This window comes from Musca domestica, unplaced genomic scaffold (genome assembly GCF_030504385.1).
Source record: "Musca domestica strain aabys unplaced genomic scaffold, Musca_domestica.polishedcontigs.V.1.1 5, whole genome shotgun sequence".
Taxonomy (NCBI): Eukaryota; Metazoa; Arthropoda; class Insecta; order Diptera; family Muscidae; genus Musca; species Musca domestica.
This window is the reverse complement of record NW_026712346.1, coordinates 20,998,571-21,014,306: the sequence shown is the minus strand read 5'-3', so window position 1 is coordinate 21,014,306 and position 15,736 is coordinate 20,998,571. Positions and strand designations below refer to the sequence as shown.

General features: G+C 34.9%; 1 protein-coding gene and 1 long non-coding RNA gene across 2 annotated transcripts; both read left to right on the top strand.

Annotated features, from left to right (window-relative positions):
* Positions 1–4,605: 4,605 nt before the first annotated feature.
* LOC101896780 (transmembrane 9 superfamily member 4) lies at positions 4,606–8,124 on the top strand. Its single transcript, XM_005188986.4, has 10 exons — positions 4,606–4,771; positions 4,912–4,948; positions 5,005–5,518; positions 5,584–5,861; positions 5,920–6,123; positions 6,630–6,819; positions 6,881–7,108; positions 7,176–7,359; positions 7,415–7,553; positions 7,616–8,124. The coding sequence occupies exons 1-10, from the start codon at positions 4,766–4,768 to the stop codon at positions 7,714–7,716; spliced, it is 1,881 nt and encodes a 626-aa protein (XP_005189043.1). The 5' UTR covers positions 4,606–4,765; the 3' UTR covers positions 7,717–8,124.
* A 2,438-nt stretch (positions 8,125–10,562) lies between these two features.
* On the top strand, positions 10,563–14,353 carry LOC131804965 (uncharacterized). Its single transcript, XR_009343434.1, has 2 exons — positions 10,563–13,421; positions 13,483–14,353. It is a non-coding gene; the product is annotated as an uncharacterized LOC131804965 (long non-coding RNA).
* The last annotated feature ends 1,383 nt before the right edge of the window (positions 14,354–15,736 follow it).

The window sequence follows — 15,736 nt, the reverse complement described above, 5'->3', positions numbered from 1 at the left end:
TACTTACCTCAAACGTGTGTACACGGTGATATTCAAATGATGATGCGTACTTTGAGATTCGTTTTGTAGTTCGGCGTTGCGAAATCTGCATTTTATGGAAAAAACACAGCTGCAGTCAATTCATGGCTGCACTTCCATCAGAGAGAACGACTTGGAAATTTCCAGAGCGCGAGTTATATAGTATGTCGATGAAAGTATATTCAGAAGACGAACTTTTGAACGTTGATGATGGTATCGCCACCCCGGATAGTCCCCCACTGATACTCTCTGCTACCGTGGAAGCAGCACTAATGGAACCAATTACTGCTGTGACAATCTCTGAGTCTGTGTCCGAGTCTAATAAATCGGATTAATCTGAGGCCCTCACATCTGCTGAACCGAGGCAAACCGAGTCCGAATCCATATCTGTGGATTCATATGAGGCTCCGGTCCCTGCCGATAACCCCAAAATTGAAAAATCGCGAACCGAGTTCACATTTTCGGTTCCGGTTGCCACTCCTCATTCGTTGTAGAAGTCGGCTAAATTCTTGTTAAATTTAATGATTGCATACTGTGTTCTTGTGGCAAAAACTCATTTTCTAAAGTTAGTCGTTTGAATAAAAAATTAATGGAATTATGTTCATAATACTTTCAAATCCTTGAAAACAAAAAATTACAATCTGGCAACAACTCACGGCCTTATACCGAGCAGTCAAAGATGCTACATTTATTCACCATTTCCTGATATTTCAATTTAATAAAACCTTTTGTTATTATTGGCGCCAAACGAAAACTTTTTGCAATATATTAACAACAAAAAGTGGAAAAGAGTATAATTTTAAACGTTGTAATTTTTTTAGTGGGTGGATGTGAAGTGTCTTTTAATCTAGTTTTTGTTTTCGTCCGTGTGTCATTTGGAGTGGAACTTTTGGTATAGGGGCGTATTTTGGAAACCATATACATGTGGTGAAATGTAATATAATAGATTTCACCAATACGTAAATTAAATATTATCGAAAAATGTTTTACAACTATGAAAAAGCTAACTAATAACATTTTTGAACACATTTTTAAGAGATAAAAAGTACTGTTGGCTCAGGACAGAGTAGAGTTAGTAGATTGATCTGATCTGACGAGTATGAAAAGGACAAAAGTCATGCTGGGTTTACAATATGATACCCTACATGGCTATGCATACTTAGTAGAGCTTCTATATTGTGCATTTGTTTGAAGGAAATAAATTAACAACGGTCATTATTGAATGCGCAATACGGCTTGAAATCTGATGAAATATATGTAAATAAGCTATATCTTAATCTCAATCGTTTTCAACTAAATTTAAAGGAGATGTTATATTATGACTGCGAAGGCTTAGATACAAAATCGCCTGAAACTTATATATGATAGCTATAGCTATAAAGGAATTGATATGGTCCAAATGTGGTAGACTTAAATCTTACCGGAATTTTATCATATGATCCCAGACACAAATCTAAACCGATTTCGACCAAACTTGTTAAAAGTATTTCTAACCTGTATGTGATATCACGTACCGAATATCATTGCTATATATAGTTCATATTACTACTCTGAAGGGCCTAAATCCCAAATCGGATGAAAGCTATATGTGGGAAGTTCTACCTCGCCCGTGTGATTTGCTGCCTCAAAAACATGCCTTTAGCCCCATAGTGCAAGCCTTGGCTGTCAAAGTAAAATAAAGTGTGACGTATGCAACGAAGATCACTATACTTTTCCTTACGTTGATTCGAAGACCGTGATTAAACCCACAAGTAATCGTCGGTGTCATCCGCATACTGATTATAGTCACCTGAATTGTTTTTTTTTTTGCACCAAATACACATTTAGATCATTTTAACTCTAAGGCTGGAAATACATAAAGAGCATATTTGGCTGGCTTAAGTCATCGGCTGGCTTCTTCGGAAATGAACAAAGGAGCCTAGCCAAAATCGAACTAGGTCAACCTAAAACTCCTTTGTTCATCTACGAAGAAGCTAGCCGATGACTTAAGCCAGCCAAATAAGCGCTTTATGTATTCCCAGCTTAAGCCTTTTTCTATTAAGCGCGCAAGCGTTGCTCTCAATCCGGTTAAAAATTTATCAAAAGTCTCGAAATCGAAAAAATTACACAAATTTAGCACGGGCAGGTCTTATTAAGACGTGGATCAGTGTATTTACTGTAAGAGCATGTGCTAACTTCTCATCGATCTAAAGTTGCGAATATGCGTCAGTTATATCCAGATGACAAAAATATTTTGCTTCACTCATTTTACGGAATATATGCTAAGGTTTTGAAACCGGATGTTCATAATAACAATAATTCTAGGGTAGACTATAGGTTTGTAATTGCGGTTATTCGGATCTGATCTCATTTTTCTTAGCAGCAAATTGCGTGGTTGATGTCCATTTCGAAAACTCGGCTCGTTCATAAAAACCTGACTTACTTTTGCGATCGATATCGGTGGCATAGGCTTCTCTAAGCGCAAGAGATATTTCTCTCGGAGTGGCAAATATCGGGTTTGCATTCTTAATTAAGTGTAGTTTAATGGGTGGAATTGTATCACTTAAAATGTCTTGAAACTCTGCTAGAAGTTTTTGAACCTGATCAGCTTTACTAAGCATTAAACGAGGTGTGTCCACATACATACAAAATCAATCTCTTTGACGAACTGTGCAATCCATTCTCTGCCAAATAGCCAATCGAAGTTCCCATCGACTATGTAAAAGTTTTCGCCTAGTTGAGCCTATTTTCACAGAAAGTACCACTCGTCCAATGCAATGAATTCTATGGCCTGTGTAGCTTTGCATACTTTTTCAATGTGAGCTGCTTTACAACACCGGCAGGTCGGTAGATCCCGTTACACTTGTTTTGAACTGCATTACCTATGTAAGGCTGGAAATACATAAAGCGCATATTTGGCTGGCTTAAGTCATCGTCTGGCTTCTTCGTAGATGAATAAAGGAGTTTTAGGTTGACCTAGTTCGATTTTGGCCCTAGGCTCCTTTGTTCATTTCCGAAGAAGCCAGCCGATGACTTAAGCCAGCCAAATAAGCGCTTTATGTATTCCCAGCTTTAGATTTGCTGAATTCCGCAGCATTATTTGCTTAACGGGTTCTGTTGCAGTAACAGGGGACATTTAATCTCCAGTCCCGTCACACTTCCAGACGTTGAGCAATTTCAAACGCTGACTACTTTCCAATTATTTGGTCACAATGCTCCGGCACTCCAACCCATAAATCAGCTGTTCAGTTAGCATTATGTCCAAAAAATAACCGTATCTGTTTCCTAAGTCGTAGGGTAAAATCTGCTAAAGATTCCTCTTTTTCCTGAATGACTTCACGAAACTTGATGCTTTCAAAAAAATTGTTCCTCTTCTTCTCAATGTGATTCATTAATGTTGTCTTGATTTCTGTGGTTCCTAAGGACTATTAACGTTTCAAGTGCAGTGTTGATCTCTGACCCCATATGTAGTTATTGTATTCGTCCTCTGGGACGATACATAGCAAAATTATGTTGGCGCGTGGTAAAAGAATATAGGTAGATGCATCAACGCTTGGGAACATTGATATGTCAAAAATTTTTAAAATGTTTTATCAAAAATAAATATTTTATTTTACGACACGGATCGGTGGTTGTTATAATATGAATTTTACAACAATTTTTACAAATTTCAATAATTTTTCATTTCATATTTTCAAATTCAAAATCGGTTTGACAGTTAATTGGCCCAGCAGCTGTGTCGATGCGACTACCTACATATTACTGTGAACATTTACTTTTTATTTTTTAGGTTGGTTGTGGCATTAAAGCTGGAAATACATAAAGAGCATATTATGCTGGCTTCAGTCATCGGCTGGCTTCTTCGTAGATGAACAAAGGAGTTTTAGGTTGACCTAGTTCGATTTTGGCCCTAGGCTCCTTTGTTCATTTCCGAAGAAGCCAGCCGATGACTTAAGCCAGCCAGGTAAGCGCTTTATGTATTCCCAGCTTAAGTCTTCTAGCAGGCTTAACATTAATTAAACCGGCAGCTCCAGCTTCTCAGCTTCTCCGGGGCTGGGATTTGAGAAAACTCCACCTCTAAATACTCTTCAACGTATTCTGAAAACAAAACTTTTTAAATAAACAGCATTTAAAAATATTTATTAATTTTAACTTATTTTCAATACTCATTTTCTTAAATTTTGGCGTCCATTTCCGTAAGGTTTCACCAGTCCGAGTTAAGCTGGGAATACATAAAGCGCTTATTTGGCTGGCTTAAGTCATCGGCTGGCTTCTTCGGAAATGAACAAAGGAGCCTAGGGCCAAAATCGAACTAGGTCAACCTAAAACTCCTTTATTCATCTACGAAGAAGCCAGCCGAAGACTTAAGCCAGCCAAATATGCGCTTTATGTATTTCCAGCCTTAGACTGTTTTCTGCTAATTTTCCGTTCCCTTTTTTTTGAGCACACCTAAATTAGAATGGCATTTCGTACTCTTCTCTCTTATGCTAGTTTTAAAACTAAAAAGTACTGGAACACAACTATGAACTGTCCGATAAGCAAAAGGTCAGACTTGTATATCGTTTTCGATCTGTCCAAAAATGTTGACTCTGGCAACATTGTGTTTTGCAGTATCCAGCGCAGGCAGAAATTTACTGCGGCAAAATAAAAACTAGTAGCTCCGATTTTTGAACTATTGGGAGTAGAAATATAATTTGTAATTTTCATGAAGATCTCATTGAAAGGAAAATAATTAATTTATTGTTACTGCTGTGCGCATACTTTAACAATGCCGGTAAGTAGGAAACTTTTTAATTATAATTTATCTTGTGGGAATTAGCAAAGGATATTAAGTCAGCCACGCAAGCTAATTTCTCGCTAAAAAACATGAAAAAATTTTATATGACTAATAAATCTAATAAAATATATTTCTAGCGTTACACGCCAACGGTGGGTGTCCTGCTGATATTAAGTAAGTATTCAGCATTAAAATGTTATCCTTCATAACATTTGTTTTTATTTTTTTAGTATGTGGAACTGAATGTTTTTATGTGCCGGGAGTGGCGCCAGTCGAGTTTGTTAAAGGGCAAAAAATTGACGTGAAAGCTGTAAAAATGACTAGCAGCCGTACACAGCTTCCTTATCAATATTATTCACTTCAGTTTTGTTTGCCTAAAAATGGAACACTTATTTACAAGTCAGAGAATTTAGGCGAAGTACTTCGGGGAGATCGCATAGTTAATACTCCGTATGATGTACAGATGGCTGTAAATGTCAACTGTAAGTTATTGTGTAATAAAAAGAACTATTCACCTTTGAATTGGGAACAACCACAGTCCGCAATGGTGGTCGAGCGAATAAAACACGAATACTTCGTCCATCTTTTGGTCGACAACTTACCGGTAGCCACGCGCATTGTGAATCTCAATAATCCCAATGAGGTCAGTTACGAGCACGGCTATCGATTAGGTCTGGTGGACGGCGATAATGTGTACATAAATAATCATTTAAAATTCATTTTGTCCTATCATATGCATACGAAGTAAGTATACAATGCTTTAGCAATAGTACACTTTCTAAAACGTTTCATCTATGATAATATTCCAGAGATAAATATCGGGTTGTGGGCTTTGAGGTAGAAACTGCTTCTGTAAACTATAAGGACATTAAATTTGAAGGAGACAACTGCAATTTTCCAGATAATGCTCGACCTCAATTGGTAAATCCCAATTCGAACACACAGTTATATTTCACATATTCTGTGGAGTGGAAAGAATCAAAAGTAAGCTGGGCATCACGCTGGGATATTTATCTAGGAATGAAGGATGTACAAATTCACTGGTTCAGCATTATAAACTCTCTTGTAGTTGTATTTTTCCTTTCTGGTAAAGTAGCCAATCGTAAAATTCGATATTATTTCCAATGGTTAATAAATGTTTGCAGGCATTCTAACAATGATAATGATACGCACGTTGAGGCGAGATATCGCTCGCTATAATACAGATGACAATATTGAAGACACACTGGAAGAAACGGGATGGAAGTTAGTTCATGGAGATGTATTTCGGCCGCCAAAAAATACCCGTTTATTCTCTGCTGTTATTGGAAGTGGCATTCAAATTTTTTTTATGTCGTTAATAACGATTTGTAAGTACTAAGAAAATATTATATCGCAAAAATGCTTTTCAATCGCGGTGCAAGTGATGTGGCATACCAAATTTTTGTCGTTTTCATTGACTGTCAACCCTTTGGTAAGGAATTGCATGCATAGAAATTACCAAGGTTGTATTAGAAATTTTAAGTACGCGAAACAAAGACTTTCGAATAAATGATCCAAATTTTTTAGAAATTAACAAACATTTCACGACTTCCTTTAAACATATGCACATGAATCATTGAAATCAATGCATTTCGATAACATCATTACGTATGTTTCTTAAAATTATATAGACAGAAGTAATTTGGCCGAAATTGTTTGCAAGCATCACCATAAATAAATATTGTGCTACGATTCTATGGGTCATCTTCGACTTTCCTTCTGGAAATAAAATGCATATATTTTATATGCGGTATATGAAAAGTAAACGTCATTTTTTTCATATATACATTTGTGAATGTGAACTCAAATTTGTGTTTTAATATTATATTTTTAGTCTTCGCAATGCTTGGAATGCTTTCTCCATCTTCCCGGGGAGCCCTTATGACATCTGGAATATTTATGTACGTGTTCATGGGTATAATAGCCGGGTATTTTGCTGCTCGGTTGTATAAAACAATGAAAGGACGGGAATGGAAAAAATCTGCATTTTTGACCGCTACTTTATATCCTAGTGTTGTATTTGGGTAAGGGTGCATATTTAGAAAAACCATACAACAATTTTATCAATATTTACAATTCATACAGGACTGGTTTCGTTTTGAATTTCTTCATATGGGACAAAGAATCGAGTGGTGCTGTACCGTTTAAAACAATGATATCATTACTATTACTATGGTTCGGTATATCAGTTCCACTAGTCTATTTGGGCTATTACTTTGGTTATCGCAAGCAACCATATCAGCATCCGGTTCGTACAAACATGATTCCGAGACAAGTGCCTACACAACACTGGTATATGAACGTTATACTTAGGTAAGATTATTCAATGATGCAATGCTAACATGGCTCCTTAAACATTTTTTATTGTGCTTTGTTTCAGTACTCTAATGGCTGGTATTCTACCTTTCGGCGCCGTGTTTATTGAACTGTTTTTCGTTTTTACTGCCATTTGGCAAAACCAATTTTATTATCTTTTCGGATTCTTATTTTTGGTATTTTGTATATTGGTTGTAAGCTGCGGTCAAATATCTATAGTAATGACTTATTTTCAATTGTGCGGAGAGGTGTGTATGATGTGTATAGTGAATTCCCCAATTAAAATTTCCTTTTTATTCATAGGATTATCGTTGGTGGTGGCGAAGTTTCATAGTGTCAGGTGGCTCTGCATTTTATGTTCTGTTTTACAGTGTTTTTTACTTCTTTTCCAAATTGGAAATCACAGAATTTATACCCACCCTATTGTACTTTGGATATACAAGTAAGTTCATATTGATATGGGCCAAATATACAATTTTTGGTACAACTTTTATTAATTCGCAGGTCTGATGGTATTGACTTTTTGGCTTTTAACGGGGACAATTGGTTTCTTTGCGGCCTATAGCTTTATCCGCAAAATATACAGTGCTGTCAAAATTGATTGATTTACTTTGAATTTATTTAGAAAACCCTCCAACACAACCAATCGTTCTTGTAATCGTAATCTATTGAACCAAAAAGCTTTCTTATTCTGTGTTACTCTAAGTTAATGCAATATTTGAGCTACAATTGTTCGCCGTTTTTTTTTTCAATTTCGTGTGTTCTTCTACAGAAATTACATATTTGTTTTTTATTTATTGATTTTATTAGCTTTGGCGTCGTTTGGAAACTAACAGTTTACATCGTGTAAAGTGTCATTTTTATTAATCTTCAAAAAATTTTAGTATAAGTAAGCTCATGCTAAGAGAAAAATATTATTAATTTTAGTTTATGCTAAGATTTTAAAATAAGAAAACACGTAACTTTAATAATATGTGTAAAATATAGAGACATATATTAATTTGTATCATAAATGCCGTTTCTTTTTCTTAATGGAATTTAGTTTGAGAAATTTCGATTAATTTGAACTATTAAAAGATGGAGTAAATTTTGTGAAAATTTGTTTATTTATTTATTCGGGTCCACAACATGAAGAAACGGATACTTTGCCAACTACTCTGTTGCAGAACTGCAAGAATGTCAAATCTTCTCCTACGATAACAGATTTCTCCTTTATGATATCAGAAAATATTGTAAAATTAGTAGATTGCAAGTTCTGGAAAAGAGCAAACATTTCCAAAAAGTATTCATTTAAATTTAAAGTATTAAGAAATGTTTTTTATCTGTGTTCGAATGTGTCGATTTTTGTGTTGGTGGTTGTAATCACTTAGACATTCAACAAATCGACACTGTCATTATCAAGAAACAAAAACATTTGTTTGAATTGATATTGAAAGAAGAATGTGTGTCTATTTATTGTGCTTTTCTTTTAAATATTTCAATAAATATGTTTGCTATATTTTCCTTATTATTTTAATGATTAAGCCACACGAATTGATCAAATATAATAACAACTTCGAATTAATTATAAAAATATTGCAAAAAATACGAGGTTCCTTTTCTAGTTGTCTGGGTTTCCTGTAACGAACGTAACCATGGCCCAATTATAAGGTTTCCTTCGAGCGAATTAATCTAAAAACAGCTGTAATTTTATAAGATGAAATGTCAAAATTCATGCTTGAGGCGAAAATATTTATTTTCGTGGCGAATATGTTTGTTGTAAATTTTTTGACAATTGAATTTTAAAATGTATGTACAACAGCGCCGCTGCATTGTAGAAGAGTATTATATAATATTTTTTTTTTGTTTTTCAAAAATAAGTATATTTTTATATTTTATTTTATATTTGAGGTTGTTATGTATGCATTTTTCTACAATTTTTATTTCAAATCTGATTCGCCAGTTCATTGTCCCAGCAGCTGCGTCGATGCGACTACCTTTATTCTTCTACAATGCGCTGCTGCAAGAATCTATAAAAAAAACATGTCGAAAGAAATAAATAAAAATAACCCAATATTACGTTTAGGAAATGGAACAACATAGAGCCATGCTTCAGTGGTGGTTGGTATTTTGGGACAGCGATAGGCAATAATCCATATTTGTTTCCGGATTTAACCACATGCTTCATGTTGAAGAGATGTGGGTGTAAACATCAATTTACCCTAATTTTTTCATTCTTGGGGACAAAAAAATTAACTATTCCCTGGCACCTCTTTCTTTTTGCAAATCGTACATATTCTATTTTTATTGATTTTTTTCTTTTTACAATAAATTTAGAATGACCAAACAAATATCGTTTGTTTTTGTTGCAGCCAATTCAAATTAATTGACAGATCGTTTGGTAATCAGTTGAGCTGGAAGGGTACCTTACACTTGGATCATGAACGTAACCTGCTGGAACAATGAACTGCCAAACGAAGAAATTTTATTCAAATTCGTTAAAATTGTTGAAAATGCATATCACAATAACCTCAGATTGGCATCATATAAGAAAACATATAAAAATCTACATATTAAAAAAAAAAAAACATTTTAAAATGTTGATATATCAATGTTCCCTAGCGTTGATGCATCTGGACCTGGATTCGTCTACCATTTTACTTTTAATTACTTTAAAGTAATTACTTTTAAACCGATTTATAGGCCCATTCTTACATATTTTCTTTATAGTCCAGTTTTGTAATACCCTACTTTAGGAAAAGTAAAGGACATGGCAGAAGAATGCAGGTAGATGCATCAACGCTTGGGAGCATTGATATGTCAAAAAAATTTAAATGTTTTTTTTCAAATATAAGTAGATTTTCATATACTACGTCATGCGGAGGCTACTATAATTCACGTTTTTCAACAATTTTTACAAATTTAAATAATTTTTCATTCAACATTTTCAATTCCAAAATTGGTTTGACAGTTCATTGTCCAAGCAGCTGTGTCGACGCGTCTACCTATATTCTTCTACCATGCACCTTTCCATTAAAATAAATTATCTTTTTACAGAGATATGGCAAGTTTTTTGTAAATGTAAATGTTTTTGTAAATGTAGTCACTGCATTTTTTCACAGTGGCGTATTCATTGTGGTTTAAAAATAATAAACAATAATAACAAATGAAGTAAATATTTTATTCAGTTTTCCAATATAAAATAAACGACTTGCGTTATTAAATTTTCATTTGAATACATTTTGCTGTTATTGCCATATTATCAATATAAAAAATGGCAACATGAATTCAGTTAACTTTATGTTAAGAGATAAAGGGGGGATGGTCTTATCGGACAGTTCATACTTAAATAAAAGGTCTAATAATGAAAAAAGATTTATGAGAACGACAACACGATTTTTTTTATCTATTGGAAAGATGTTAAAACCGGCCATAGCCAGTTAAAAAAATAAGATTTTTTTCTAGTTTTATTTTTGTGTCGAATTTTATTTTTTTGTGGTAGTGACCTAATTGTTGACAATCAAATTCTTTATTTTTTATCTTACTGGTGTTACATCAACGGTTAGGTAGATGCTAATGTATAACTCATGATGAAATTATACAGGTACAATGAGCTGTCAAACATTTTTGGAATATAACATTTTGAATGAAAACTTATCAGAAGGAGGATCTTGAAACTTTCAGATGCCGTTGAAAAAGATATTTCAGGCATGAGCAAAAAAAATTCTCTAAAATAAGAAGGTTTCTTGGGAAAAACAGTTCGACAATATCAATCAGCTGCATTTGGAATTATCCACAGAACATGGAATGGAAGAAGTGGATGACGAATTAGAAGAGATGGAGGAAAAAATGAATGCGAAAATGTGCAATGTTATCGAAAAGATAATTGCCTTAAAAGAAGCCGCTCCTACAGTGAAATTAAAAAGAATACAAATTCCATTCTTCGATGGAAATGTGGAGGAGTGGAATTCTTTCCCAGACTTATTCAAAAAAGCCATCGGAGGTACAAAAGCTATACTACCTCAAAGCTAAGCTGAGATGCGTTTCGTTTGGTGCAGCATTTGCAAGTTACGGATGCAAATTATAAGGCAGCGTGGGAATTATTAGAGAAACGCCCTAATAATAAAAAAATATTATTCACGAAACTAATAAAGTCTTGGATCATCCCAATATAAATAGTCAATCAGTTATTCGAAAGTTATTGGACAACGTGACTAAAAGCAATGGAGATATCGCTAGATCGTGCAGACCCGACTCTAGCAAGAATTATAATAAAAAAACTGGAAAAGGATGGTTCAATATGAGCAAAATGTAAAAAAAAAAAAACAAAAGATATACAAAGTCTGGCGGATGCGTTGGACTTTCTAGAATAGCAATATCAAGCATCGTTCCAGTCCCATACACACAACTCGATAGACTTGGAGTGACGGAGAGAAGACCATGCATTGTAACTTGCAGTTGGGTGAAGGCAGCCCAGTTGAGCCTTAAATGTCTAAAGCACAGAAAAAAATACTGCAGCTATGGTAAATGCCAGAAATGTGGATTGTTTCATAGTACGGTAATCCATCTAGAGAAAACGAGCAACACCAAGGCAAAGACAGTCAATACAGCTGGAAATGTTCTCCTGGCTACTGCCCAAGTCCTTGCATGGAGAATACATCACTCTAAGAGGCTTGATAGATCAAGGGTAGCAAGTATCATCTGTATCCGAAGATGCAGCACAACTACTACAGCTGCCTAAATTGAAGACAGACGTGATATTAAGAGGTCTAGGTGAAACCATGGTGGATATTATTGATGATAAGGCCAAGATTTCTCAGCGATACCAAAATCAAAGCAGAGGCACTAGTTCTACCGAAGCTACCATCAGCACATCCGGATAACAACTTCAAATACAACATTGGATTTAGCGATTCCTAACATTAATAAGTCGATCTGGTAATTGGGAGTGACCTATTTCCATAAATATTGGAAGACGGAGTTCGTCACGACGAGGCGATTGTGACACAAAGTTAAGATGGATTCTATTGGGGACAATACAATTGAAGCCAGCAAGGAATAGCATAAGGTGTGCTCTTACAACAACAATTGAGCGTTTTTGGGAGAGATAGAATCGAAGAGACATTCGCAGAAGATAATTTTTGACCAAAATTTTTTTTGATCGATGAATCATCAATCACCTAAAAATAATCGTAGGCGATATGAAGAAATTAGCACGGTGCTTGCCCCATTAGAAACGGTTTTAAACTCGAGACCATTACACGACCCAGATAGCAGCCCGGAACACATCGAAACTTTAACACCAGGCCATTTTATAATTGGACGTCCATTATTAGAGGCTCCGACAATAATCGAAGAAGGAAGCTTAGCAGGCGTTAACAGATGGAAACAAATGCTTAGAATAAAAAATCACTTCTGGAGAAAATGGAATGATGAATATTTGATGATCGTACGAAATGGATGAAGAAGGATAGAAATCTAAAAGTGGGTCAAGTAGTAATCATTAAAAATTAAGATACACATTCAGCTCGTTGGCCATTGGCGAAAGTGACAGATGTACAACCGGGAAAGGATGGGGTTGTAAGAGACTGTGAAAACACACGACGGCGAATTAAAGATACCAATAAATAAAATATGACCATTAGATCACGCAGATAAAATATCAGAAGATTACCGAAGCTAATGCGAAATACTGTAATGATGCTGACCATGATTATGAATCATTGTTTGGTAATGTAGACTAAGGCCTCTTCCGTCCATCGATGAAGGAATGAAATAACATCCCAATTTCACTCTATACTTTTAAAGAACGTGAGTCAGGCAGGAAAGGATGTCATAAAATCCCTAGGCAATGTGCTAGTCAATCATCATGAAAAGATAAACAAACTAAGGATGCTAGTGGATGATTTGAAGAAGGGGAACATCGAGTTAAGAGATTACTTGTCCGGACACTTTGCATTTATTTAATAATAATAATATCAATAATTCTCATAATTTTATTTATAAAAAATGATAATTAGGAAACATATTGCTGCTATACAATTTCCAGTGGTACCGAATGTCTAGATAATCACCCTTATTACGGCTGGCGTAGTCGTATCGAAAATAGCAAGTAGACGCGTCGTAACGACTAATTGGTATTATGTGTGTCGTATGCGAGAAATTACAACTCTGTATGAAATTCTGTTACAATTTTCGTACCACAAGACGCGTTCTAATTCGACAAACACTGCAAAATTAGTCGTTAGAGATTTTGTTGCCGACAACACAGAAAAGTTTTTCCAAATTGACATTACAACAGAATAATATACAAAATGGATTTGAATAAGAAGTATATATCAACATTACAAGAATATATGAAGTTACATCTATTAGCATTTCGCTTTTTCTAGATTTAAAGTCACAACGAAGAAACAATTTGACGAAATGATCCAGATCTTGCAAATGAATCAAAATTTGGCTAGTTACAACAATGGCTTGAAAATATTAACATCAAGGAAGAATGGAACAAAATTGGTGCAAAACTCAATATCCTAGGACCGCGGGTTCGAACAGGCGAGGCTTGTATGAAAGTCGGGGCCGAATACAAATTGAGAAAAAAGCTAGTTCATAATAAGGCAGAATGTCGTGCTACAAGTGGAGGGCCCTTCAAGCAGTTCATTTTAAGCTACACGGAGGAAGCAGCATCACGCTTGTTACAATTAGAAACAATTGTAAATGCAGGGAACCAAGCAATTTGAATTCAACAGCGTCCAATACTTGGTGAACTGGAGACTGAGGAGGAACTATTTGAAGGGTTTAAAATTAGTGAAGACAAAGAAAACCACAATCCCTGCACACTGACTCCTCCAAGCGTAAACAGAAGCAGGTTGTGGTCATCCAGGATGTCTGTGCGCTTCCCTCTGTAAGCACAAATAACCCGCATTATTTTTCGCCTCACGTTTAAATCATTTTGAATATACTCATCTTCATACTCAGCTAAACAATTGCCAGGACTTAACATATTTCAATATTTAATTAAACAAATAATCGTTTTACTTCAACCATTTCAACTGACGCTTTTATTTTTTTTAACCGGGTAGCTCGTAAATTCAAAAAATGTTTATTATTCCAGAGCACCCTGCTTTTTCATATCTATTACAAAAAAGACGTAGTCGAAAATTGTACATAATACCAAACATTTCTAGTTACGACAACGCCTACGACTACGTCTACGACACTTGAACGCCTACGACAACGCCAACCATAATAAGGGTGATTCAAGTGTCGCCGAACTTTGAATACCCTCCACCACTTAGAACGAATTTGAAAATTTTCGAAAAAGATAACATTCGCCACAAATTCTGTTAACATTTTAAAAATACCGAATATAGCCGTTTTATTAGGGCCTGTACGACGTGCACCTACATAGGTATTGTTTGTCACAAGCCATTACCATATCCAAATTCGAAACTTGAAATAAACGGTGAATAATGTAGCCAAAAACATTGAAATACCGTACATAGGGAGGTACTATTATATAGGAACTATACGAAGACCTGGACCTGCATAGACAATTGTCTGTTACAGGCTGTAGCTTCCATTACGAACTTCAAATACGGCATCTCAAAAAATTTCGGTGAGTATTGTACCTAAGATCGTCAAAATACCGAATATAAGGAGTTACTGATATATAAGGCCTACACGGAGACCTGGACCTGCGGGAATTTTCTGTCACAGACTGTAGTTCCCATTACGAACTCTAGATACGTAATTTGCAACTACTACGGTGAATAATGACGCTAAAATCATCAAAATACCGAATATTGGGAGGTACCGTTATATGGGGGCTAAACGAAAACGTGGACCGACGTGGCCCATTTACAAAGTTAACCTGCCTGCTGGTAAACTATGCATGTATGCAAAATTTTAGCCTTCTATCTCTACTCGTTCGAAAGAGACAGACAGACAAACAGACGGTCATGGCTAAATCGTCTTAAAATTTTACGCCGATCAAGAATATATATATATACATACATATATATATATATATATATATATATATATATATATATATATATATATATATATATATATATATATATACTGTTGGGTCTAAGATCATTATTTCTGTGAGTTACAAACAGAATGACAATTCAATTCTGACCGTTTCATAGATGCCGATTGTAAATATATCGGATATATATAGCGAAATATATACCATGTGTATATATAAAGGAAGGGGATGTTAGCTAGAATGCTTATATCTCAAGAATTCTTGAAACGATTTTGACAAATTTTGGCATAAAAGAATAAAATCTAAAAAAATGCATAAAAAGTTGCCAATAATGATGTTAATATAGATTTTGTAGTATTTTTTCAATTTGAATTATAATATTGAAGTGTTTATTTTGTAATATTTTTTCAACTTACAACACAGGTTAGGGTTATTATGTGTGGATTGCAATTATCGTCCGATCCTCACGAAAATTCATAGGGTTAGGGTTAGGCCCAGATAGGCCAGGCCTTTTGTTTTTAAAGATGTCCGCAATATATTTAGGGGTTTAAATGGACCAAAAACTAAAAATGTTCCTGATTTTGCAGCCGTTAAAAGCTCACAAATAGAAACCAAAGGCCACAAAATTTCACATGAAGTTATGATAGACA

Excerpts from the sequence above, each read along its gene's own strand:
- LOC101896780 (XM_005188986.4), top strand. Across the intron at positions 6,124-6,629 it reads TATGTCGTTAATAACGATTT|TCTTCGCAATGCTTGGAATG; the intron begins GTAAGTACTAAG and ends TTATATTTTTAG. Across the intron at positions 7,109-7,175 it reads TATATGAACGTTATACTTAG|TACTCTAATGGCTGGTATTC; the intron begins GTAAGATTATTC and ends GCTTTGTTTCAG.